The sequence below is a fragment of the Lytechinus variegatus genome, chromosome 18 (assembly GCF_018143015.1).
Source record: "Lytechinus variegatus isolate NC3 chromosome 18, Lvar_3.0, whole genome shotgun sequence".
Taxonomy (NCBI): domain Eukaryota; kingdom Metazoa; phylum Echinodermata; class Echinoidea; order Temnopleuroida; family Toxopneustidae; genus Lytechinus; species Lytechinus variegatus.
The window spans coordinates 154,984-182,704 of NC_054757.1; the positions used below are offsets into that span (position 1 = coordinate 154,984).

General features: G+C 37.8%; 1 protein-coding gene across 3 annotated transcripts in view; it reads left to right on the forward strand.

Moving 5' to 3' along the window:
• The window catches only part of LOC121431933 (protein FAM13A-like), a 205,311-nt gene that overhangs the window by 110,723 nt on the left and 66,867 nt on the right, over window positions 1-27,721 (forward strand). For all 3 annotated transcript variants that reach the window (XM_041629710.1, XM_041629711.1, XM_041629712.1), the window contains exons 8-13: window positions 6,881-6,988; window positions 11,071-11,162; window positions 12,318-12,378; window positions 14,788-15,019; window positions 26,002-26,112; window positions 26,719-26,774. In XM_041629710.1, coding sequence (XP_041485644.1) covers window positions 6,881-6,988; window positions 11,071-11,162; window positions 12,318-12,378; window positions 14,788-15,019; window positions 26,002-26,112; window positions 26,719-26,774 — 660 coding nt within the window. The remainder of the gene's footprint in view (window positions 1-6,880; window positions 6,989-11,070; window positions 11,163-12,317; window positions 12,379-14,787; window positions 15,020-26,001; window positions 26,113-26,718; window positions 26,775-27,721) is intronic.

The window sequence follows — 27,721 nt, forward strand, 5'->3', positions numbered from 1 at the left end:
GAACAAGCGATCGTCGGACATCGTTCAAAGAAATGCATAATTATTTCGCAAGTTTAATTATATGAACACGAATCTTTCCACCTTGAAACGTACCAGAAATATTTTTAACACCATTAAAAACACTTTTTAGCTCAATATTTCATTCTTTTATACCTTCATTTCGTGCCAGAGTGGAAACAAACACACAAGCGATAATCGTACATTGTTGGAAAATATCGTAGATTATTACGAAAGGTAATTAGATTCTTTCCGCCTTAAAACCATTTTAAAAGTATATTTCGAATAATCTAGGATCTGTGTAATCTATTAATATTTCATACATTTTGTTTTATTACATATCTGTTCGAATTGCGACGATTATCGTACATTGTTCAAAGAAATACATAATTATTTCGTAAAGTTTAGATACATGAATACAAATCTTTCCACATTGAAACGTACCAGAAATATTTTTAAAACCTCTTAAGACACTTTTTAGCTCAATATTTCATTCTTTTATACTTTCATTTCGTGCCGGAACGGACCTAAAACTATTTAAAAGTAGGCCTATATTTTGAATAATCTACGACCCATTTATATTCCATATATTTTGTTTTATTAAATGTCTGGTCGAATTCAAGAACAAGCGATCATCGGACATTGTTCAAAGAAATGCATAACTATTTCGCAAGTTTGATTATATGAATACGAATCTTTCCACCTTGAAACGTACCAGAAATATCTTTATAACCATTAAAACACTTTTTAGCTCAATATTTCCTTAATTTCCCCGTTCATTTCGTGCCGGAGCGGAAACAAACAGGCAAGCGATAATCATACATTTGGGAAAATACCGTAGATTACTATACGAAGGGTAATTAGATTCATTCCGCCTTCAAACTATTTAAAAGTATTTACGACCCATTTATCTATTAATATTCCATATCTTGTATTATTGATTGTCTGGTCGAATTCAAGAACGAGCGATTATCGTGCATTGTTCTAAGAAAAACATAATTATTTCGTAAAGTTTAGTTACATGAATACAAATCTTTCCACATTGAAACGTACCAGAAATATTTTTAAAACCTCTTAAGACACTTTTAAGCTCAATATTTCATCCTTTTATACTTTCATTTCGTGCCGGAACGGACCTAAACAAACACGCAAGCGATGATCTTACATTGCTAGAAGTTACTATGTCCTATTTCATGTCGGGGTCGGATTAAGAATAAGTGATGATCGTACTTTGTTGGAAGAAAAAGATCATTATTACGCAACGGAAATAATATAAAAATAATATCAATATGAATCTTTTCACCTCGAAATGTATAAGAATTATTTTGCTAAAAATCTAAGACACTTTTTAGCTCAATATTTCATACTTTAATAACTTCATTTCGTGTCGGGCAGACAAGAAAATCGCCGCATCGGTCGCGCACATTTCACCAACGGATTTAGAAAGCACATCATTTTGAGTACGAGTATTCGCCCGCAAGTTGGCCGCGTGCAAGCTGCGAGAAGCGGCGAGAAGCTGCAATGATAAAATCTAGGATTAATGATTCCTGTTAATCTGCTTTAATCTGAGCAGCGCGCCGCCGCTAGCTGCGTCTAGCGGGGAGATACATCCTGTTCACTAATTACCGCAGCGGGGGTGTGCTCGCGGGGTGCACGCTGCCAATACAATATGGATGCGGTCCCTAAGTCACATTGCATGGTGAGATAGAGAAAGAATTAGAGAGAATGATGGAGGGAGGGAAAGAGAGAGAGAGATAAAGAGATGGGGGGTGAGATAGAAAAGGAAGGAGGGGAGAGAGAGAGAGAGGAGATATGAAAAGAAAAAAAAGATTTAGGAAGAAGTCATAATACAGATCATAACGAACAGATTGTCTTCTTTATCTAGGATTCATTCAATAAGCTAATTAGATATGGGATTGGACTAAGTTTGTACCTTTGTGTTCTGCATTTAATCTGATCGTAGGGAGCAATTCTTCGTGTGATTTTGTGTTTAGTCTAGGATTAGGCAACCAGGATCTGAAGGTGGGTGAGTTTTGTAGGGACTTGGCAAATTTGATACACAAGTCCCGTCGTCTTAATTCGAGTGATTTCAGGTTTGTTATTTGTAGGGCATTCTCATAGGTGATGTACAGTGGGCCAAGAATGATTCGGAGAGATCGTTTCTGTATTCTTTCGATTTGTGCTCGCTGTTGGGTAGTCAGGCCTGGGTGCCAAACTGGCACAGCATACTCCACCAATGGCCTCACGTAACCAGTATAAATGTTCAGTAGATCACCCTGTTGGAGTTTAAAAGGTCTAAGCTGCCTCAACATGTAAATTCGCCTGGTAGCCTTAGCTATCATTGAACTAATGTGGTCATTCCATTTCAGGTCTGATTGGATTAGGATACCAAGTATTTTCATCACATTTACTTCGTTCAGGGTCTGGTTGCCTATTTCAACAATCAGTGGTGGGAGTGGATTTTTTTCCCAAAGTCCACTCTCATCACTTGACATTTACTGGCATTCAAGTTCATTTTATTTGTATTACACCATACGTTCAGCTCATCAAGAGTGTCTTTTACCTCACTGGCTGCACCCCTCTTTTTCACTTCACCTAGTGTCATATCTACATATTTCCATAACTCCATTTTGGATGATGCTAAAGCATCGTTGATAAGAACTAGGAAGAGCACCGGGCCGAGCCGTGTACCTTGTGGTACACCTGCGCTCACAGGAGTAATGTCTGACATGACACCTTGGTAGCGGACGCACTGGGTACGACCAGTGAGGAAGTCTATGATCCATGGGATGATACATGGACGACAGCAGAGATCCATAAGCTTCGAAATGACAATAGAATGGTCTACTCGGTCAAAAGCCTTTGAAAAGTCGGTTGTGACTAGTGTAACAGAAGTTGATAACTTATCGTATGTTTGGCTAGGAAGTTCAAAATGTCAACGAGACAGTGGGTTGTTGATCTACCTGGCCTACTTACAAACTGTTTCACATCAAGGACTGGTGATATATCAGTCATTAGCCACTTCGTGATGAACAATTCTGCAACCTTCGCGAAGTGGTCGGTGAGAGCTATGGGTCTCAGCTTGTCGATTCTGGCAGGTTGTTCTTTAGGAACTGGCACTACTATTGCCTGTTTCCATCTAGTAGGCACTACACCCTCTGCATACGAACTGTTCAGGATGCTGCATTATGGAGAACTGAGTTCACAGGCAAACATATTGATCAATCTCGCTGGAATGCCATCTGGACCTGACGGCTTTCCTGGTTTGATATGTTTAAGTTCACAATACACTTCCCACGGTTGGACAACAGGGGGCGCTGTTTGTGATGGGAGGAAGGTTGGTATTTTCGAAAGATCCAGTTGAGGAATGTCAGCAGCAACTTGAGAAAAGTGCCTATTGATAGCGTTAGCTACCTTTACAGTTTCCAGCTGATTAATCCCTGGAGCTTGAATCATTTGACTGGACTTATGTTGAGAGGTCATGACCTTGATATGTTTATACCAAGAAGCAGGGTCATCGGTCTTAAGTTGGGCAATACGATCATGGTAAAAACGAGCCTTTGCTGTTTTGATGGATCTTATGACTCTGTTTCTGCAGGTTTTCCAGTCTTTCTCCGGGCCACTAGCAAAAAGATGCTGACGTCTTGTTATGAGGGATTTGATCTCGGGTGTAACCCAAGGTTTATCCCTAACATGAATCTTTACCGTCTTTGAGGGCATGTAAGCATCCATGGCTGAAAAGAGAGATGAATAAAAAGCCTCACATTTTCCTGATGTTGTCAAGGCGTCTGTAACACTTGACCAGTCATTCGACGATGTCCACTGGCCAAAAGATCTCAGATCGGAGTCACGCATCGGTCTGACAACACGTGTGGACATTTTGTTTGGCCTATATTCACTTGTTGACGATGGTGTCCAAATGATAGAATTATGGTCGCTCATGCCAACAGGTGAGGTAATCACTGGTGAATCGTAGAACTTCGTCATATTCGTCAGTATCTTGTTGAGTATAGCTTCATCCCTCGTTGGTGAATTAACAACCTGGACAAGACTCGTGTTGGAGCAGATCACATCCGTATTAAGTCGGTTGATATCGGCCATGATAGCAAAACCGGCATCTGGATGATGAGATGTCAACTCGTCAATAGTGCTGATGATGTGATCAACGAGCTCTTGCTCTTTGTCATTGTTGGAAGGTGAATATACAGCAGCGAGATACACTTCAGAGACATTTCTTGGAAGCCGAAAAGGGCGGATTTTACACCACACAACCTCTAAGTCTTCTGGGACGGGTATGGAAACAGTTCTCGGCTGCATGCCGTCACTAATGTACAGAGAGACACCCCCTCCTTTGCGATTATTACGGCATTATTATTAAGATCCCTTAGCCTTTGCGACAGACTCCCTAACAATCCCATGGAAGGGGACCCTGGGTTACGCCTTCCCTTTCCCATAATACCTCAAGTGCTGGAGAAAGTGACGAAGGAAGAAGCTTACGTTCTCCTCATCGCACCTTGGTGGCCGAGGAGACCATGGTTCACAACACTTACTGATCTCCTGGTGGGGACTCCAAAATGGCTACCCCCACTGGTGGACCTCCTGAAACAACCCGGGACGGACACTTATTACCCGAACCCGGAAAGGCTTTCCCTGACACTCTGGCCCATTTCAGGAAATCAGCAACTAAAGCGGGCCTTTCGGAGAGAGCTGCAGATATGGCCTCTAGATTCCTCCACCAGGAACACTTATGATTCTAGACTCCAGAGATACTTCCGGGGGTGTGGCAGTTTACAGATTGATCCAACTTCTGCCTCTTTAGGTAAGATAGCAGATTTCTTAAGTCTATTATTTGACGAAGGTTTATCAGTCTCCTCCATAAGGGGTTACAGGTCAGCCATAGCAGCCATTCATTCAGGCTTCTCTAATGGGAGACTATCTCAAATTCAGTTGTCCTTGCCAGACTAACAAGATCCTTTTTCTTACAGAATCCTCCCAGCCGAAGACTCTTCCCCAAATGGGACCTTCCACGGGTCCTTCGGGCCCTAGCCAAATCCCCCTTTGAACCCATGCATAAATGCTCCCTCCTTGATCTGTCCATTAAGACAGCCTTCTTGTTGGCTATAGCTTCAGGTCAAAGACGTAGTTTGCTTCATGCACTCAGGGTAACGCCGGGTCATATCCGTTGGGAGAAGGACAGTCCGCTTGATCCCTAGACCAGGTTTCCTAGCTAAGAATAAAAAAGAAACCTCTAGACCCTGTGAAATTGTTCTTCCAGCCATTAGCTATCTCTCGTCAGTTTCCGAAGATAGGTTATGGTGTCCCGTACGTGCTTTGAAGTGGTACATTGATAGGACTAAGTGTATTCGCACTTCCCACCAACTGTTCATTAGTTCAATAGAACCTCACGGCCCTGTTAGTCCAATTACAATTTCTTGATGGTTAGTGCAGGGGATCAGGTCAGGTGGAGAGGACGCCATATTATCAGGGTCCATTAGAGCCCACGATACACAGGGCATAGCAACATCTTGGGCGCTATTTCAGGGTACCTCTATAGAGGAGATCCTCCAGGCAGCCTATTGGACCAATTCCAATACCTTTGTATCTTATTACTTATCCGATGTAATTAGCCGAGACACAGGTTTTGCCTCGGCGGTTCTGTCTTGTCCTTTTCGTTCCTAGACTATTTCCAGTTGATATATTTCATTAACGAGGTTGATGATATTTATACCCCTTTATTCCTAGAGTAGTTTCTCCAGTTGGGAGACTACTCCATTTTATAGTCTATCAGTTTATCGTTGTTATGCTAACATGTCTGGGAAGGGTCTCATTTCTGCCCCTCCTCCAGTTTTTTCTGTGTTATTCTAGCAATTTGATGAGATGGTATAGGTAAGTATAGGGCAGTGTAGTAAATCAAAATGCTCAGTAGTGAGCATATTATTTACTAACATGCTATACTTACCTATAGCTCCCCACCCGTCCTCTCCAGAAGACTTCTCCCCTCCTTGGCAACGAAAGAGGAGGCTTATATGCGGCAAGCGGGTTTTATGGGTCTCTTTCCGTGACGGGTTTCCCAGGCTACCTGATTGCAGTTAGCCTCTTTCGGGAGTTTTTTACTGGTAGCTATTCGAGTCAGGGTAACGAATTGCAATTTGATGAGATGGTATAGGTAAGTATAGCTTGTTAGTAAATAATATGCTCACTACTGAGCATTCTGATTATTGTAATCAGTAGGATGGTGAGCAACCCCTCTAAAATGATTTCAAAATAATAGTGGCACTTGTATGTGCAAAAGAGCCACTTTGAATGATTTTCTGGATCATGTGAAATGTGATTTGGAATAATGAGGGTGATAAAAATAGTTACATTCACATACATTAGGGAGCTGCTCACATATGATGTTACAAATTAAGAACTCTACATGTACCAACATTCATAACTTTCTTATTATTTGTTTTCATCAAATTATCACCAATATTTTCCTTAAATATTTTGCTTTTATTGAACCAACTTATCGTCCGGATGATCTTTGCCTTTAACCCATTTGCTTGATTGGCTGAGAGGTATATACATTTGTGCTCAAAAGTTAGTAAACCCCACAACAAAATGCAATCCTTCATCAACAACTCTACAATGTTCTGCAAGCCCATAAAACACACTTTGTTGAATGTAATATTTATCACCTGACTAACTTCACAGTTAAATATCTGAAACATGATAGAACATGGAACACTTTAACTAACTTTCGAGCACCACTGTAGTTACTATAGTAGCTATTGGATAATACAAACTTTGTCAGATAAAACACTTGCAATGTGTCCTTATACAAAGCATATTCAGAATTCAATAGACGATAGATTGTAATCTGATTTTTTTTTCTTGCCAGTCTTCCTGATGGTGAGTTTGATGAAAGAGCCTTATCTCCATTCAATCTTGATAGTGATCAAGGAACCAGTACTGCTCCATCACCAATATCATTGTCTACTACATCAGAGTAAGTAATCAACAAAAGTATCATTCAGCTGTTGTAAAAGCTGAATGCTAATTGTTCCTTTTTGTCTCGCTTGCATAGCAGAGTGAGACTAAATGCACCGCTTTTCCGATGACGGCATCATCAACATTGAAATCTTCACCGAAGGTTAAGTTTTTGAAGTGTCATCATAATAAAAAGTACACAGTCAGTCGGCAAGCCCTCAAAAAGTGGCTTCTTTTATCCAAGTGATATTCATGACTAGAGTGTTTTTGCATTGTTAATGAGCTTGATGCGGAATTGCAGTTTTTGTCTCACCTGCGTAGCAGAGTGAGACTATAGGTGCCGCTTTTCCGACGGCGGCGTCAACATCAAATCTTAACCTAAGGTTAAGTTTTTGAAATGACATCATAACTTAGAAAGTATATGTACCTAATTCATGAAACTTGGCCATAAGGTTAATCAAGTATTACTGAACATCCTATTAGAGTTTCATGTCACATGACCAAGGTCAAAGGTCATTTAGGGTCAATGAACTTAGACCATGTTGGGAATCAACATAAAATCTTAACCTGAGGTTAAGTTTTTGAAATGTCATCATAACTTAGAAAATATATGGAACTAGTCCATTAAACTTAGACATAAGGTTAATCAAGTATCACCAAACGTCCTGCATGAGTTTCACGTCACATGACCAAGGTCAAAGGTCATGTAGGGTCAATGAACTTTGGCCGATTTGGGGGTATCTGTTGAATTACCATCATAACTTAAACAATTTTTGGATCTGATTCATGAAACTTGGACATAATAGTAATCAAGTATCACTTAACATCCTGTGCAAGTTTCAGGTCACATGATCAAGGTCAAAGGTCATTTAGGGTCAATGAACTTTGGCCAAATTGGGGGTATTTGTTGAATTACCATCATAAATTTGAAAGTATGTTGGTCTAGTTCATAAAACTTGGACATAAGAGTAATCAAGTATCACTGAGCATCCTCTGCGCATTTTAGGTCACATGACCAAGGTCAAAGGTCAATGAACTTTGGCCGAATTGGGGGTATTTGTTGAATTACCATCATAACTGAAAGTTTATTGATCTGATTCATGAAACTTGGAAATAAGAGTAATCAAGTATCACTGAACATCCTGTGCAAGTTTCAGGTCACATGATCAAGGTCAAAAGTCATGTGAGGTCAACGAACTTTGGCCACATTGGGGGTATTTGTTGAATTACTATCATAACTTTGAAAGTATGATGGTCTAGTTAATAAAACGTGGAAATAAGAGTAACCAAGTATCACTGAACATCTTGTGCGAGTTATAGTAGTTTTCAAAGTCAGCATTGCTGCTATGTTGAATCGCATAATGCAGGTGAGATGGCCAGAGGCATTCCACTTGGTTTCATTTATATCTATTTGAGTCACTGAGGAGACACCATGATACTTGAACTTGAAGAAGGTTACTGTATGTAGCTCAAAAGATTTAGGCAGTTTTTTTTTTTTTTTTTCAAGAGTGTTAATTAAAGCCCCAAGATCATGTAATTTGAAAATTAATTTTAAAAATTACACAGATAACTTATAAGCAGTCATTCTTCATTCTCTACTTCTCCCTCTTTTATCCTTCTTCTCCTTCTTCATTTTCTTCTTTTTCTTGTTCTTTGTCTTCTTATTCTTCTGCATGCCTCTTCTTCTTCAACTTTTTTTATGTTGCGCTTCTTCATTCAAACTTTATTATTCTCATTTCCTTTTTAAGTTATTTTTCGCTTGTTCTTATTTTTTATTCCTTCCCCATCCCTTCTCAATTCTCATTTACATTTAAGAAAATGGATAGGCCTAATGGTGTAAGGCCTAGAGCAGACAACATGCAATGCAATATTAAATTTCTACAGTGTTCAGGTTCAAAAATGAAAGACACAAATAACATGAATAAACTGTATGTATGATGGCCTTAGTGGGAATAGCCCAACAAACCATTATCCCAAATGGAAATTACACAAATTGGAAATTAGTTCAAGTGGCATGTAGACGAAATGAATGTACATGTTAGACCATCTGGAAATTAGCCAAAGTGGAAATTAGGCCAACTGCACATTAGACCAACTGCAATATAGACCAAAGGATTAATAGACCAAGTGAGGATTAGGCAAACTGGTATAAGACCAACTAGTATGAGACTAACTGACAATTAGACGAATTAGTATTAGACCAAGTGACAATAAATTACATTCGACAAAATGGAAATCAGACCAAATAAAAATTAGACCAAGTGACTTTTAGCCCAAGTGGTCATTAGAATTTATCTGATACTTTTGATATAAAGCACAGTGCGCATGTGTGAATGATGACGACCATGAATTCATCGTGCATATATTATCTCAGCACGAACAGACAAGTAAGACTCTAACTGGGATCAAAATAAACTAATCAATTTTATGGCAAATAGGCATCATAATTACACAATAGATTTCATTTTGGGGGAATATAATTCAAGTAAGTAGTAGTAGTTGAATTAGACAGTACTGTTGATTTTGATGAGACATTTTAAAATTCATTCGATGGGAGGAATCATTTCTGAAAATTTTGGCGCGCAATCCGGGTGCCTAGAATCCTTTTTTTTTCTTTTTTGAGCTCCCAAAGGTCTGATCCGGGCACCTGCTAATTTCGAGCCCTGGTTTGTTGTGGCGTACCCTCACTGTGGTTTTTGTCTCACCTGCGAAGCAAGTGAGACTATAGGCGCCGCTTTTCCGACGGCGACGGCGGCGGCGGCGGCGGCGGCGTCAACATCAAATCTTAACCTGAGGTTAAGTTTTTGAAATGACATCATAACTTAGAAAGTATATGGACCTAGTTAATAAAACTTGGCCATAAGGTTAATCAAGTATTACTGAACATCCTATTAGAGTTTCATGTCACATGACCAAGGTCAAAGGTCATTTAGGGTCAATGAACTTAGACCATGTTGGAGGAATCAACATCGCAATCTTAACCTGAGGTTAAGTTTTTGAAATGTCATCATAACTTAGAAAATATATGGACCTAGTTCATGAAACTTGGACATAAGGTTAATCAAGTATCAATGAACATCCTGCATGAGTTTCACGTCACATGACCAAGGTCAAAGGTCATTTAGGGTCAATGAACTTTGGACGAATTGGGGATATCTGTTGAATTCCCATCATAACTTTGAAAGTTTATGGATCTGATTCATGAAACTTGGACATAATAGTAATCAAGCATCACTGAACATTTTGTGCAAGTTTCAGGTCACATGATCAAGGTCAAAGGTCATTTAGGGTCAATGAACTTTGGCCGAATTGGGGATATCTGTTGAATTCCCATCATAACTTTGAAAGTTTATGGATCTGATTCATGAAACTTGGACATAATAGTAATCAAGCATCACTGAACATTTTGTGCAAGTTTCAGGTCTCATGATTAAGGTCAAAGGTCATTTAGGGTCAATGAACTTTGGCCGAATCGGGGATATCTGTTGAATTACCATCATAACTTTGAAAGTTTATTGGTCTAGTTCGTTAAACTTGGACATTAGAGTAATCAAGTATCACTGAACATCCTGTGCGTGTTTCAGGTCACATGTCCAAGGTCAAAGGTCAATGAACTTTAGCCGAATTGGGTGTATCTGTTGAATTACCATCATAACTTTGAAAGTTTATGGATCTGATTCATGAAACTTGTACATAAGAGTAATCAAGTATCACTGAACATCCTGTGCGAGTTTCAGGTCACATGATCAAGGTCAAAGGTCATGTAAGGTCAATGAACTTTGGCCATGTTGGGGTTTTTTGTTGAATAACCATCATATCTCTGTAAGTTTATTGGTCTAGTTCATAAAAAGAGGACATAAGAGTAACCATGTATCACTGAACATCTTGTGCGAGTTATAGTAGTATTCAAAGTCAGCACTGCTACTATATTGAACCGTGTGATGCAGGTGAGACGGCCAGAGGCATTCCACTTGTAATGTAGTTAAATCACTGGCAAGGCAGTGGGGGGACTTTGTTGATAGTGATGGAGCATGAAAATTTATTATTTTCTTGTTTCAGTCCACTAATGTATGAAACTTCTATTTATTCTTATCACTTTAGATTTGTTGAAAGGACAATACAAGAGAGTATATCTCAGCATCTATTTGGCGCTCATGGTAATCCTCGATTTGACCTTAGCCCAAGACCAGAAAGTAAGTCGATTAATGGATTGGTGATGTGACAGTCTTTTTCTTGCAAGCAGGCTACATGGACATTACATTTACAAACATCTGAACATGCAAATATTTCAAAAGTAATATGAATTTTGGATGATGTACATGTAGGTCTGTGCTTGGAATAATATATTCATGTTAAAGGAGAGGTTAACCCTGCCAACAAAAATATTGTAAAGATAGCAGAAAAAAAACATCAAAAATGTTGTTGAAGGTTTGAGAAAAATCCATCAAAGATTAAAAAAATGATATTTATAAGAATTTTATTTTGTTTATTTATGATGTTGTATGCAATCAGCTTTTTGTGCAGGCAAGACAAAGAAATTGGCAAAATATGAAAAAGGGGCTAGGTGATTGGGGCAGCTCCTGAGAGGGTAGACTTTGCTGTGCCCTCACTTCTTTATATGAAGCTGATAGAGGAAAACCTATTCTTTCATCTCCAAGTGATTTCAAGAAAATATAAGTTGTTTTTCAAACCAAACAAAGCATCATTGTGTCTCTTCGAAGGCTCCAAAATGCAAGATATTTGAATAGTCAAGCTATGGATAAGGGTGGGGACCTACAACAAACTCTTTCAGGTGTTTATGCTTCCACTTTTGAGGCCCAGAATCAGCATTTTCATATGTGATTAGTTCATTGTATGGTTACATTCATGTGCATTTTCATGTAAACAATGTTTCAATGCCAATCAAAAACTTGCAATAACGTGTGTTTCATAACGTTTTCCAGAGTCAGGGTTTCTGAGGTATTTCAAACACATGCGTTTAATTGACGTTATTTGGTACATGTTGCGCGCAAATGTAGTCTCAATTTTGTCTCGCCATTTATGTTCAACCATGAACCTATGAGAGGTATATATTAATTGGTTAGTTAATGAATTCACGAACATGTGACTGTCATTATTCATGTGAATAACACTCTCTCCATATTTATCTATTTTAATGCTATCATATCAGCTGTCAAATAGGACATGAATTAATAGAAGCATTTCATGATTAGAGGTTGATATTGCACAAAATATATACACAGAAGATGCTGGAACACTTAAATCCTTGATTAAGCAATACTCCTCCTTTATCCTTACCTTTTTTGTCACATCCTCTCACTTGTCCTTTGTCTTGTTGATTATCTTAGCTCCAGTAGCCATGCCTAGGAAGAAGCATCAGAAAAAGAATCAAGACAGTTCTTCTTTCAAGTAAGTGGAAAACAGCAATCCTCCAAATATGTGACGCATCACACCGAAATGAGAGACAATTCAGAATTTTTCAAATCCAATTTTTTTTTAGTGATTTATTGTTCCCTGTTTCTTTACCTTTAATTTGATATAACACTCGACCCGTAAGAGTAAATATTAGTGGAGATACTAGCCTTTGAAGGCAAGAAGAATTGGGCTCTTGAAAATAAAAAAACGAGAAAAAAATGCCTTCGAAGTTTGACTTCCGTTTTTGACTCCCCTCCATGAAAAGACCTATTTTGCCACCGCCTAGCTAACCGAAATGCCCTAGCAACCACTTGCCAAAAAAGGCGAAACGATTATCCAATGAAGAGGCTGCATTGAGAACAATAGTCAACTTGCAGGTCACCCGCGACTGCAAGACGAAACAACGTTAATTTTGTGGTTCGATGTCAATCCACTGATCTCTACAGATCAGTGGTTATATCCGGGTTTTATTATTATCTTCGTGAAAGAAACAAGAATGGCATGACCTCCCTCATAATTGAAAGAAAAGGCAGGGAGAAAAGATCGGACCTAAATCATAGAGGAGAGAATATTCCAATGATTTTCATTGTGCCATCGTCTTGTTCATTTAGGGTCAATGAACTTTGGCCAAATTGGGGTATTTATTGAATTACCATCATAACTGATTCATGAAACTTGGACATAAGAGTAATCAAGTATCACTTCACATCCTGTGTGAGTTTCAAGTCACATGATCAAGGTCAAAGGTAATTTAAGGTCAATGAACTCTGGCCATGTTGGGGGTATCTGTTGAATTTCCATCATAACATTGAAAGTTTATGGATCTGATTCATGAAACTTGGACATAAGAGTAATCAAATATCACTGAACATCCTGTGCAAGTTTCAGGTCACATGACCAATGTCAAAGGACAATGAACTTTGGCCTTGTTGGGGGTATTTGTTGAATACCATCATAACTCTGTAAGTGTATTGGTCTAGTTCATAAAACTTGGACATAAGAGTAATCAATTATTATTTAACATCTCATGTGAGTTTAGGTCACATGACCAAAGTCAAAGGTCATTTAAAGTCATTGAACTTTGGCCATTTTGGAGGTAATTATTAGATTGCTGTCATAACTTTAAAACTTTTTAGGTTTAGTTTATAAAATGTGGATATAGGGGTAATCAAGTATCACTGACAAGTCTTAGGTTGCATGATCAAGGTCAAATGTTATTTATTGTCAATGAACGTGGTATTGTATCATCATATGAATGGTGTTTTTTGTGAATAATTATTTCATAGTAGTTTCCAAAGTCAGCAATGCTGCTATATTGAATCGCGTGATGCAGGTGAGACCATCAGAGGCGCTCCACTTGTTATACTGAAAATCCAATTTTTGTCTCGCCCACCAGAGGTGAAGGCGAGACTGAGGGATCCAAATGTCGTCTGTCTGTCGTCCGTTGTCCGTCACAAACCTGTAATTACACATAACTCCACAACCCTAAGACGCTTTTCAACCAAACTTGGATGGTAGATGGACTTGGGGGACCTGCATGTTATGCTGTAGTCGGAGGTCACATGGTAAGGTCAAAGGTCATTTTCAGGTCAACGTTAAAATTTACATGCAGGACACCTAACTCCGCAACCTTAAGTTGCTTTTCAACCAAACTTGGACGGTAGATGGACTTGGGGGACCTGCATGTTATTGCTGCAGTGGGAGGTCACATGATAAGGTCAAAGGTCATTTTCAGGTCAACGTTAAAGTTTACATGCAAGACTCTCTTATGACACTTAACTCCGCAACCGTAAGTCGCTTTTCAACCAAACTTGGATGGTAGATGTACTTGGGGGACCTGCATGTTATGCTGTAGTCGGAGGTCACATGGTAAGGTCAAAGGTCATTTTCAGGTCAACGTTAAAATTTACATGCAGGACACCTAACTCCGCAACCTAAAGTTGCTTTTCAACCAAACTTGGACGGTAGATGGACTTGGGGGACCTGCATGTTATTGCTGCAGTGGGAGGTCACATGATAAGGTCAAAGGTCATTTTCAGGTCAACGTTAAAGTTTACATGCAAGACTCTCTTATGACACTTAACTCCGCAACCGTAAGTCGCTTTTCAACCAAACTTGGATGGTAGATGTACTTAGGGGACCTGCATGTTATGCTGCAGTCGGAGATCACATGGTAAGGTCAAAGGTCATTTTCAGGTCAACATTAAAGTTTATGTGCAAGGCGCTTATGACAAGTGTTATTCTATCCCAGTCAGTTCATAATGATAATTACGATGATAACGTTGATTTCGATGATGGTGATGATCGTTACTATGATGATCATCAGCAGCACCATAATGGTAATATTGACAACAATACATGTTATGAGGAATTCTCATTTACCCTTTTTTATATACATTACAGTAGGAGAAGTAATTCTGAGTCTTCGTTAGAGCACCTAGTCAACTCATTTGCTGAGAAGGAAGGTATATCAGTCAGAAATAGGGTACAGCAGTTCTCTGATGACACACTGGTATCTACCAAGTCACATGATCACAGCCAGTCACATGATCGCAGTCATCCAATAAAAAGAAAAGGCAGACCAACCTCCAAAGCTTTTGATATATTTGAATCTCAGGGCATCATTATTGGAAAGGTGAATACATCTTGTTCATACTATCAGCTTTAACCCTAAATAGACTGGTTAACCCTAAATAGACTGGGCTATTTCGATGCCAAAGAAGACTGGGGGGGTGGGGCTGATTCACCCCCCCCATGATCTCGGCCGTCGATCACACAATCGCGACGAAAATTGGCATATGGTTACCCATGGCATTATCTACAAAACTATAATATCAATTTCTGCAAAAAATCTCATGTCTCATTGATTATGCTGATTTATGCGTAAAATCATAAGTTTGCTCTAATTAATAAAATAATGCCCCTGAAATGCTAATTTTTGTTTCACATATTTCTAGATAGGCATCTGATCAAATTTATTTTAAAAAAATTTCAACATCACATTTATTTTCTTATGTAATCTATTGTATTCTAAATTTCTTATGTATTTCTTTGTTTTTCGACTTTTTGTTTTTTATTGTTTTTTCAATGGAAATTGTCGGGGACTTTATTTTGACCATAAAACAGATTAAATTAATTGATTTTAAGCAGTAAAAGGAAAAATAATGATACATTTATGAAATTTGGCTAAAAACACTATTTGCATTGGATTTGTACACAAATTCACATTTTTGAGTAATTTTGGGTCTGCATGCACTTAAGAATGTTGCGTAATTTCGGAACCGCGTACCCGGGGGTCACAATTTTGGTCTCAAAAGTTGCGAGAGACTTGAAGGTAAAAAGTCAGCGAGTGACGCGGTAAAAAAATTTGGCACGGCGGATTTATCGAGAAAAATGTGGAGGGGGGGCTGAATCAGCCCCCCCAGTCTTTTTAGGGTTAAGGACGTTCCACAGTTATGTTTGTGTGCATCATGATCTGTGCATATTTTACACTCTGAACACTGATGTCACAATGGATGAACAGCTGATTAATCAGCTGTAGATATGAGCTGATTTTTCTCATTATCTGCAATCTAAATGCAGATCTAATGCATTTTTTATGAAGCCAAGAAACTGGAATTATCCCATTGAGCACTTTTGAAATACCTCTACAATTTCAAAATACTTTACTCTACAGTGCTGCAAAGTATGACGAATATGACCCCGAGTTTGAGTAAAATGGTATAGTGGTTTTGAATTTTTCCTCACTTAGATAGAAAGCAACGTTTTTGGTGTTTTAAAAAGTACATTTGCTCTAATATAGGGCTACTTCTGATAGTTTGAAAATAAGCACATTGACAACTAGCACATGAACCCTGTTTTTTTGTCTCGCCAGCATAGCAGAGCGAGACTATGGGCACCTCTTTTCCGACGGCGGCTGCATCGACATCAAACCTTTACCTAAGGTTAAGTTTTTGAAATGTCATCACAACTTAAAAGTATATGAACCTACTTCATGAAACTTACACAGAAGGGTACTGTAATAATGAAGTACAGTAATACTGCACATCCTGCCCGAGTTTCAGGTCACAAGACAAAGGTCATTTAGGGTCAGTGAACTTTGGGCATGTCAGAGGTATTTTTTTTAATTTCCATCGTAACTTAGAAAGTTTATGGATCTAGTTCATGAAACATAGACAAAAGGATAATCAAGTATAAACATTCGTTTTGCACACAGCTTAGGTCATTTGTAGAGGTGCTGTGGCTCAGTGGATAAGTCTCCGGACTGTGAACCACAAGGTCAGGGGTTCAAATCCCATCACAGCAGTAGCGTCCTTTGGTAAGGCGTTTATCTACATTTGCCACTCTCGACCCAGGTGTTGTAAATGGGTACCCGGTAGGAGGGAATTCCTTGAATGCTTGATGCGCCCGAACAGGGTAGCCGTGCTAAAGCCGGGTAATAGTATGCAGCGCTTAGAAACATTTGTATTAAGCGTTATATAAAGTAATTGCATAGTATTATTTTTATTATTATTTGGGTCTATGAACATAGTATATTATCATTCTATAAATGATTTCTTTTGTGAATAACTATTCAGTAGCTGTTTTCAAAGTCAGCACTGCTGCTATATTGCATCCTGTAATTTAGGCGAGACTGCCACAGGCGTTCCACTTGTTAAAAGTTTGCACCTCTTAGGTATACCTTCCTCTAAAGATTAACAGCGCTTGGCTCGTGAATAAAATAGCATACTCAAATATTGAATTTTTGTAAAAAAATTATTTTTCCTTTGATTGACTCTGGTGCACAAGTTACGAGATGGGCTAAATTTGAGAACTTTGGTGTCCTGTTTCTCACACAAAGCATTAATGATGATAATTTGCAACATTTATATAGTGCTTAAAGTGATCATTTCACTTTATTCTGATTTGAAAAATTCTCATTTTGGTTCTTGAAAATGGGCTAAACATTAGGCTTATAGTGTAAAAATACCATCCCAAAAGTTTCAAAGTATTATATCTACAGGATCAATTTTAAAACCTTGGAGATGTAAACCAAAGTTTGAAAATAAGTGGAGTTGGTTTCAATGACTATGTGTATAGAGCGAATCTGTGCAACACAACACATTAACTCTAGATGAACACAGCATGACAAACACACAGTGTGTACAAGGTATACACTGAATGTACAGTGCAGCTAATAGCGTGTGTATAGAGGATACACACAGCAGAAGGCAGTCAACATAGCCAACGGACTTTTTGAAATGGAGAAAACTGGTCATAAGCTGAACCCGTCTACTAGACAGTTCTCAAAATCAAGCAAATAAATTGCTACTTGTATACACAAGTTAGAGTTTTTCATCCTATATTGCGGTCTGTTTCAGGGTTTTTGAGGACAGATACAGGCACTCATACACATGTTTCGTCTCAGTTTGAGAATTTTTTAATATCAGCTGCTCACAAAGTTAAACGATCCTTTAATACAAATGACATTTGTCTCTATGCGCTACATACTAATACCCCGGCTTTAGCACGGCTATCCTGGTCGGACGTTCGAGCATTCAAGGAATTCCTACTGGGTACCCATTTACTACACCTGGTGGAGAATGGCAAATGTAGATAAACACCTTGCCAAAGAGTGCTGCTGTGGGATTTGAACCCCCAGACCTTGTAGTTAAAAGTCTTTTCCACTGAGCCACAACAACTCCAGCATTCACAGGCTTTAACCCTAAACAGCCCAGGCCATTTTAAAATTGGATATTCCAGGCGGGGGGCAAAAACAGCCCCCCCCCCCAGATCTCGACCATGCACATCACCCATGACGTAATTTCCGCAATTGAATGTCAATCATACCAAATTATCAATTTTTTTATGCCCCCACAGGCAAAGTCCGTCCGTCTTTCTGTGTGTCCCTCCACTTGGTTTCTGTGCAATAACTCAAAAAATATTTAATGGATTGTTAATAATTTTGGTGTGTACGTAGATGACACCAAAATACAGGCTAAGTTTGAATTTGGAGTCAGCAGGTCAAAGGTCTCAGCTCATTAAATGTGCCAGTGGGTTTCCGCATGATAACTTAATAATAATGATAATATAGAGTATTTCTAAAGCGCCAAATCCACATTGATTATGTGCTCAAGGCGCTGAAAATATACTTGATATATCATTTTTACCCCGGCTGTAGCTGAGCGGCCATATAGGCGCTAAAGCATTCAAGGAATAAATTCTACAGGGTACCCATTCACCTCACCTGGGTCGAGTGCAGCACAATGTGGATAAATTTCTTGCCGAAGGAAATTTACGCCATGGCTGGGATTCGAACCCACGACCCTCTGTTTCAAAGTCCGAAGACTAATCCACTGGGCCACAACGCTCCAACTTATTAGATATTCAACAAAATTTAAAACATTTGGGTTTGTAGGTAGAGGACACCAAAATACAGGCCAAGTTCGGAGTCCGCAGGTCAAAGGTCACTGCTCATTATATATGCGAGTTGGCTTCCGCATGATAACTTTCGAAATATTCACCAGATTTTTTAAACAATGTTCGGTGTCTGGGTAGATGACACCAAAATACAGGCTTAATTTGAAATCGGAGCCCACAGGTCAAAGGTTACAGCTCATAATAGATATGCAAGTTGGTTTCTGCATAGTAACTTAGGGAATAATCAACAGATTTCAAAGAATTCTGGTACATGTATGTAAAGGTAGATGACAGCAAAATACAGGCTAAGTTCGATTGCAAAATCCTCAGGTCAAAGGTCACAGCTCATTATATATGCAAGTTGGTTTCTGAATAGTAACTTAGGGAATAATCAACAGATTAACAAATAATTGGTATGTGTAGCATGACTTGCAAGTCCATCTACTATCTAAGTCTGACTGCAGCATGTTATGCTGCAGTCAGAGGTCACATGTTAAGGTCAAAGTTAAAGTTTACATGCAAAACTCTCTTAGGACACATAACTCTGCAACCATAAGTCACGTTTCAACCAAACTTAGATAGTAGATGTACTTCGGGGACTTGCAAGTCATTCTGCAGTCGGAGGTCAGATGGTAAGGTCAAATGTCGTTTTCAGGTCAACGTTAAAGTTTACATGCAAGACTCTCTTATGACACATAACTCTGCACCCTGATTTACTGGAAAATTATCCTGCCTAAGTTCTTTCGGGGATTTGGGTGAGATATTTTCATGAAAGATAATGTTGTTGTAGGTAGATTATATTGGAAAATATTTGTAATCAAAGTGAGTTTGCGCAATGGATGGAGTTTAGATTGAAATCTCATTTCCTCAGGTACTAGATTGAATTGAAACAAAATATATATCAGCAAGTGTGCATCCGGATAATAGAGATCTGGATAAGGGGAGGCCAGATAAGAGAGGTCGGACTGTAATCCTGATAATGGTATTAGTGATAATCCATTTTTAGACTCAGGATAGTTGCAAAGCACTGACTCGACTGAAATAAATACAAATGTCTCAAATTGAGCTCTGAATTTATATGAATGATTATTGGATGTAAATTATTGTTAAATTGTTACGATTTGATAAAATTCTATGGCCAAACTAAAAATGTTGCTAATGTCAGCAAAGTTAGGTCATGTTGGAATATGGAAGTACTCCGGACGTCTCCGAGAAGAGTTTCTGCAACGACGATGTTTGAAAATCAATCCTGACATGATATAATTTTTTTAGACAAGTGCACCCATCACTCGTTAAGGAATTCGTAATGTCCGTCGATAAAATTGAAATGAAATACAAATTGAATTGAATAACATCAAGCTCTAAATTCATGTTAATGATTATCATTTGCAAATTATTTTTAAAATATTATGATTAAATAATGTTCTCCGGTCATAATAAAAAATATAATTGATGAAAGCAAGATTTTCTTTCTTCCTTTTCTTTCTTTTTCTTTTTCCTTTTCTTTTCTTTTCTTTATTGCACCATGAGCATCTTTTTATGATGGATACCGGCGCATTACAAATGTTCATATTATTATTATTTATTTTTACATTGATCGTGTCATGATTTTCCTTTCAGATCAATTCTAATCTGGTTTGATTAAAGTACATTGCACATGCGCGATTGATGACGATAAATTCCATTTATGAATTTATCGTGCATAGATAATCTCAGCATGAACAGACGAGTGAGACTCGAATTAGGATCAAAATAAACTTCAAATTAATGGTGAATAGGCATTATAATTACACATGGTTTCATTTTCGTGAAATACAAATCAAGTAAGTAGTAGTTATTAGACGCGGCAAAAAGCTCATACATGTAGCTTGTTATATCAGTCATAACGTCACTGCAACATGTAAACTTTGTGAACGCTGCCTGCATCCCAGGCCGGCCCAAGACAGATTTCATTCATTAAAAAATGTGAGTGAGCGCCGTGGCTTCTTGCGCAAATACAGAACTTCAAGGGTGGGTATGAAAGTGGAATTTTAGTGGAGTGTTTTCCATGTAACATAGCCTGCATCTATGGAACAGGGGAGAGACGTTTACACATATCGCAGGCCTCAGTCATCCGCCTGGTGAGGACTCGCACCCACCCAACTGATCTAACTCGCTCCCTTATTTTATTCAGCATTTTCAAGTACTGAAAACTCTTTTTATCATTTTTTTTGTATTAAGTATAATACATGTATATCTGTGTTCCTTTGTTATTTTAGTTTCCATTCCCCCATCACTTGTGCGCCTTGAGCATCTCTGAGGAGATGGATATGGCGCCTAATAAATTGAATTTATTATCATTATTATTATACAGAGTTACAAACAAGTCAATGAATAGAACAATTACTGTGTCTTGTTGCATGATAAGACATTACTGTGAGTTGGAGAGGTTGCCTGGGTATATAAAAAGTTAAGTCAATAACCATAACCAGCAGCTCTTCCTCCGCAATCCTCCCCAAATCCATCCAGGTCAGAATAAGAAAATTAAAATGAAGATATTTAGATTAAAAGTGATACTGCAAGCTGGTAAAACAACATGTGGCTTGATCACTTCATGCAAACCCCAACAATATCTCCACCCAATCACACCTTATCTACAAGCATTAGAATAATAATAAAACAAACTATCATAAATTCAGAAATATTTATATCTGTCATGAAGAATGGGATCAATTATAGACATTTAGACCATGCCATTGTGATAAAATGACATAAGATTGTTAGAAATAAGCCAGTTTTGAAAAAAACAGTGTTTAATTTGAATCAAATATAATAGATTGAGCGACATAAAAAGGAAAAATCTGTATAATAACCGAACACTGTAAAGTGATGTAACATCTAAGCCTCATTCTTAACACCTTCTTAAGCCTTACTGCATGTTTAACACACTATTTAAAGAGGAATGAACCCTTTGAAACAAGTAGGCTTGTGTTGAAACAGAAAAATCAAAGAATAAGAACAAAGAAAGTTTGAGAAAAATCAGACAAATAATGAGAAAGTTATGATCATTTGAATATTGCAGTCACTAATGCCATGGAGATCCTCTCATTGGCAATGCGACAAGGATGTGTGATGTCACAGGTGAACAACTTTCCCTTTGATGGACTATAAAATACCCCCAAAATGTCTCTTTTTTGCTCTTTCTTATGGTGATACAAACTCTTAATCCATGATGTATTCTGAATAAATCTGTTTTACATGCCCTCCTATAGAAAGAACACATGATCTACTGATAGATGTGATAAAAGAGGCAGTTTAAGTGAAATATATCCTAAAGTAATGGTGAGAGTTGTTCACAAGTGACATCACTCACACATCTTTGTCGCATTGCCAATGTGAGGATCTCCATAGCATTAGTGATCGCAATATTCAAATGCTCATAACTTTCTCATTATTTGTCCGATTTTTCTCAAACTTTCGTTGATCTGTTTCTTTGATTTTTCTGTTTTCACACAAGCTATCTTTTTCCAAATGTTTCATTCTCCTTTAACTTTAATCCCAAACATCATAGGAAACACATGAGGGTGACTTCCCCTCATCGCAGCTCAAATCACCCCTAGAATTCCTGATTGGGATGTTTTGGGGTGACCATCTTTTCAAGAGTCACCTCAATATCTGCCACAAACATTAATTAAAGAACATTTAGAAAATCATTCTTTTACATATGGAAGAATAATGATAATTTAATATTGACTTTTACATCATAATTGCCTGTTGCATAAAAAAAAATTGCCCTTCATATGAAAGAACCATCCCCCTAATACAGCAATCCTCACAATGTTATCCCCCCAAAAAAAGATAGCCCCTACCCTTGTTCTAAATTCATGTAATACTATGTACATGTATATGTATCAGGCTTTGAGAAAGTATAATGGGAAATATTTATTTGAAGTTGGTCTTGCAATTACTATTTTAATATTGCTTTTTTGCTAGTCCAACCAAGAGTTAATAATCCCCACTATGCTTTAAAAAATGCCTAATTTAGGTAGATACATCCTTGTAACCCATCTGGACCAATTCTAATATCAGACTTCATATTTGGCCTGATCTAATGCTAACCGGTTCATGGGTAGTCTGCGTGTGGCTTCTTCCCGACTCCAGTAGTTAGAGATCCGTTGCCCTGCACCGCTGCAAGTCAAGATGTAAATTCCAACGCGCAGGTTAACATATAGATTCTACAGGATGTTTCCAAATAAAGGTAACCGAAGTTCAAATGTCGGCTATATCAAGAATACATGATTTAATCTTCTGAATTCTATCTTACATAGAGTAGCTCATCATTGTTACTTAATGTGACAGGGTTTTAACACCAAACCAACTTTGTGGTAAGGTTTTGGTCTTCCCTGCTAATTTTGTTAAATGTTACCATCATTTTTTTTCGAGTAAATGTGACATAATTGATGTCTAGCTGCAATTATGGCTCAGCTCATCCTCGATGACTTTGCAGGCACATGTTTAGCATAAGATGAATGTTCTTCGTCACAGCCCCGCAATGGTTAGAAGAGTAATGCAAGACATGCTGCGTCGGTGAGCGATCAAGGTACTGTGAAAACAGAGGTATTGGTGCAAAAGTTAGTAGTAGTAGAAGTATGGTATCTATTAAATCAAGAAAACTGGCAAAACAGTCCAAAGACTGAAAAATTCTGTGTACCATATGAACAAAGGCAAAGTACAATATTATAAAGATGAAATATAAGCAAAATAATACAACCAACCGATTATCATATCGCACAATCATAAAAAATATACCAGGAAAAAAACAATGAAAAGAAAAATTAAAAAAGTTAACATGTTGATCGATGAAGCATGTACAAACGTCATACTCAAGGAGTGTGAAGGTTTAATTCGAACAGAACGCAACTAGGGCATTAAATGCTGTATTACATGTATAACCATGGAATACGGGGACAGAAATAAAGAAAAGAAGAGAGAGAGGAAACCAAGATTATGGGAAACAGAAGATAAAAAATGAGTAAAGGAAGAGAAAAGAAAGAAAGAGAGGATGAGATAGGATGAATGAAGAAGAGAGTGGGAGGGTATGAGACAGAAAGGAAAGAAAAGATAAAGAAGGGGAAGAAGAAGGGAAAAATAGTGAAAAAGAAGACCAACAGAAAGGGGAGAGTAAGAAAAAAGCCAAATTTGGACGCATAGCTGGTTTTAACCTTGTGAAAAATATAGCAGTAACTGATAAAAAATTACCAAAAATATAGTCAATGAGGAGAATAAAAAGCTGAGATGCATGGTCGATGAGATAATGGCAAGAAAGATAGGCATTGGCAAAAATTAGAATTTAGTATGTACATGCATTGTTACAAAATTCAGCATTCAAAGAGTTAACTGTTACATTAATTTAATCTAAAACTCAAAATTGTGCAGATCACTGGATTGCCGGGGGATAAAAACCGGTTCAGAAAACATTACAATTTCAAATACAATTAGGTAAAAAATGGCAGTGACAAACTTTGAATATTGCACAAAATTAAACTCACAATGAGCTCATTTATTCGCTTGAAGTAGATTAAAGAGTAAAATGAAGAAAGGAGAAGGTAAGAAAGGAAGGAAAAAAAAGAGTAAAAGAGAAAGATCAGAAAAGGGAAAACAATGGGAAAGTAAGAAATAAAGGAATTGAGCAAGGTTTGTGAATACATAAAAAAATGCAACAAAATCATTTTGAATTCAACACAGATACAATGTGTGGTATCGCGTATTTTTAATATCTGCAAAATGGTATATCCAAGCATTCAGAGTTCCGCAACTGGACATTTGAGTGGGATTGGGATCTTCTGGTAGGGGAGGGGAACATACATGTATCTTGATGATGCCCAGATTTTAGTAAGTCCAAAGCGAATCAGGAGGTTATCTCTACGTTTTTTTTTTAGAGTTTTAAGTCCGGACAATATAAGCTGGTCGAAATAAGGCAGAACATTCGGGAATGCAATGCAGCGTAGAGATCGCTTTTGGACACGTTCTAGTTCTATTAAACTGGGCTATAGTAACACTCGAACTCCAAACTGGTGATCCAAATTCTAAAAGCGGGGGAATGTAGACTTTGAAGATGGTCATCAAATCATCTACACTTGCACCATGCTTCTTAAGAACATTAAGAATATAAAAATGCTGTGCGGTGCGAGAGATCATGAGCTCGACCTGAAGATCAAATTTAAGATTTGACTGGATCGTGATTCCAAGTAACACCAAGGATTCCACCCATTCCAAAAGACAATCATTGATATGAAGAGGCTCTTTAGGAGGAGGAGATTTCATGAAGCCAAACTGCAAAGCCTTACATTTCTTAGGTTTCAATTTCATATAATTTTCAACACACCAATCGTTAGGGTTGAATGATGTGTTTAACAGAGATTGAAGCTAAGCAGTTAATACGTAAATGCCAGAAACTCACAAAAACTTAACAGAGGGGATAAAATTTTACTGAAATTTGAATGGAAAACTCTGATGAAACAAAAACTGACAACTATTGAAAAGTAGGTTTTGCACCCCAAACTTGGAAAAGTGGGTTTTGTACCCTTCGACTTCCATGGACCATAACTCTGTGACTTGTTACAATTGTGATGCAATAAAGGTGTCAAATTAAAGTTGATGAGTTACTCAATTATGCAGAATAAAAATCACAAGAATGTATTATTTATTTTTATTTAGCTAACCTTTGAACTCTGGTTACCTTATTTTGAGAAACACCCTGTATAGTATCAGATCTTGACTTGCCTTGTGAGGTATGCTTATTCACAATTTAATTTTCATGTATGAAAATGCCAAATGAATCGATGGCTGACATAGAAATCTATTAACTTTATGATAAATGATTAATAATTTAGACCCAATTCCACATTGACTTTTCAGATATCGGTAAGAAATTTCAGCTACATGTAGCGCAACGATTCACTGCGTTTGCATTTTCTGGCGGATTTAAGGTACGGATCCGGTCAAGTCAAGGAGGATGCGCAGTTCTCGCTTGAGAGAAAATATCAAGCAGAGCATGGGCAGTTCTCCCCATGAAAGTATCTTGAAAACGATATGATATGGAGCTACATGTACTTACAGCAATGTGTTTTTCCTATTGCAAAATTTTTCTTTGTCACATGATCATGAATTGACCAACCATGCATCTAGAAGACTCCTGAATATTCATGTGTTCTTGATAATTTCTTTTTTTTTTATTAGAAATTAGTAGACTCTACAATCAGTGAAAGAGAGACTAGTGCATCCAGCTCAAAGGTCAGTGAAGACTCAGAACTGGACATTGTTAAACGCAACTCAGGCCCATTAAACTCTGTGAGTACTTGCAGAATATAAGCATCATTGATGTACATTGTATTTACTATATGTACACAATTATAATATAAGCATCATCGATGTACATTGTGACTACTATATGTACACTATTACAGCTCCCGATGGGGGGGGGGGGCACTTAAATTATATTTTGATGGGGGGTGTGCCTCGTGAAACCCTGAACTATGGGGTTCTAAGGAACTGACTACAAGATTAAAATGTGAGGTCTTGGGAACTAAAAATATACCGTGCAGAGTGAATAATGGACTATGGAACGAGATGGCGGTATGTACTCTGTAGGTAGAGAGACTCACACATAGAGAAATAAAGGATTGGATATTGAATGAAAAGACACCCAGATTTAAAGGTTTATTTCAGTGACAGGTCTAAATGCTATCACATTACCTGGAGCTGCAAGGATCACATTTGTGATCAGTGAATTTATAAAACAATGTTATATACCCTGAGATGACATCACTCACTGCTCACAAGCTACAGTGAATTTATAAAACAAATGTTGTTGCAGGTATGTAGTTTGCATGAATCACTCACTATTGATAGTCGTATTAATAATCTAAATTGAAATTTTAAATTTTTCTCTCACAGTTAACAGCAGGCAGGGTTGCCCCACCCAAGAGAAGATCTCCCACAAAGAAAAATAGGTAAAAAGAAATCCCATTGATGGTGTTTTTAATGAAATACAAATTAAAAGTTCTTACACTTTATTGTTAATTTGTGTATTTATGTACAGTGAAATCAAAATTCAGGATTTTTGGTTTGGTTTGCTACTAATAATGAAATTGGATAAATAAAAATACTTTTTGGTATTAAACTTTTTCATGAGAAGGGGATTTGGAAGTAGAGAGAGAACAATGGTGGGCATAGCTTAAATCAAGGATCTCTTGAGCTATCTACCATTTGGAAACATTGGTGAGGTTGAAAAAATGACTCTGCTTCGAATGGAACCCGGGCTCCCAGGTTTAAACACTAGTGCCTTAACCAATAGACCACAGACACAGGTTAGTGGCTAGGGCGACCCCGATTTGATTAACCGTTGGATAAATTGATTTTCGACCCCGCCAATTAAATTTCCTTTGTCAGGTATACAGTAGATGAGTTTTGAACAATGCCAAACCACCATGCCCCAGCTGGATCAAAGCAAGTGCTTAGATAAAGTACATGTATGGGACAAATTATATAAATGTGAGAAACAATATATGTACAGTACAACATGGTCCGGTCTTTTAAAGAGTTACGATTAATCTGATCAATCGCAACTATGGACTGCCAGCAACGTCTACATGAATTATGCATTTTTGTTCATAATATTTTCCAACTCTGATGTATATTCATGCATTCTTTTTTTGTTGTTGAAAATTCACTGTGCTTCTCTTTTTTTACAAAGGACATTGTGCCAATTTTCTATTAAAAAAAATTATTGCACTGATGGACTTTCATAGAGTTAAAGATTGATTGTATCAGTCTTAACTCTTTGTACCACGGGGCCCAGCTTTGGCAACTTTTGTATTTACAGGACCATCCAAAGAAAAGTTGTTTTGAATAAAAATCCAACTAGCCTGACACTGAAAATTTCATCAAAATCGGATGT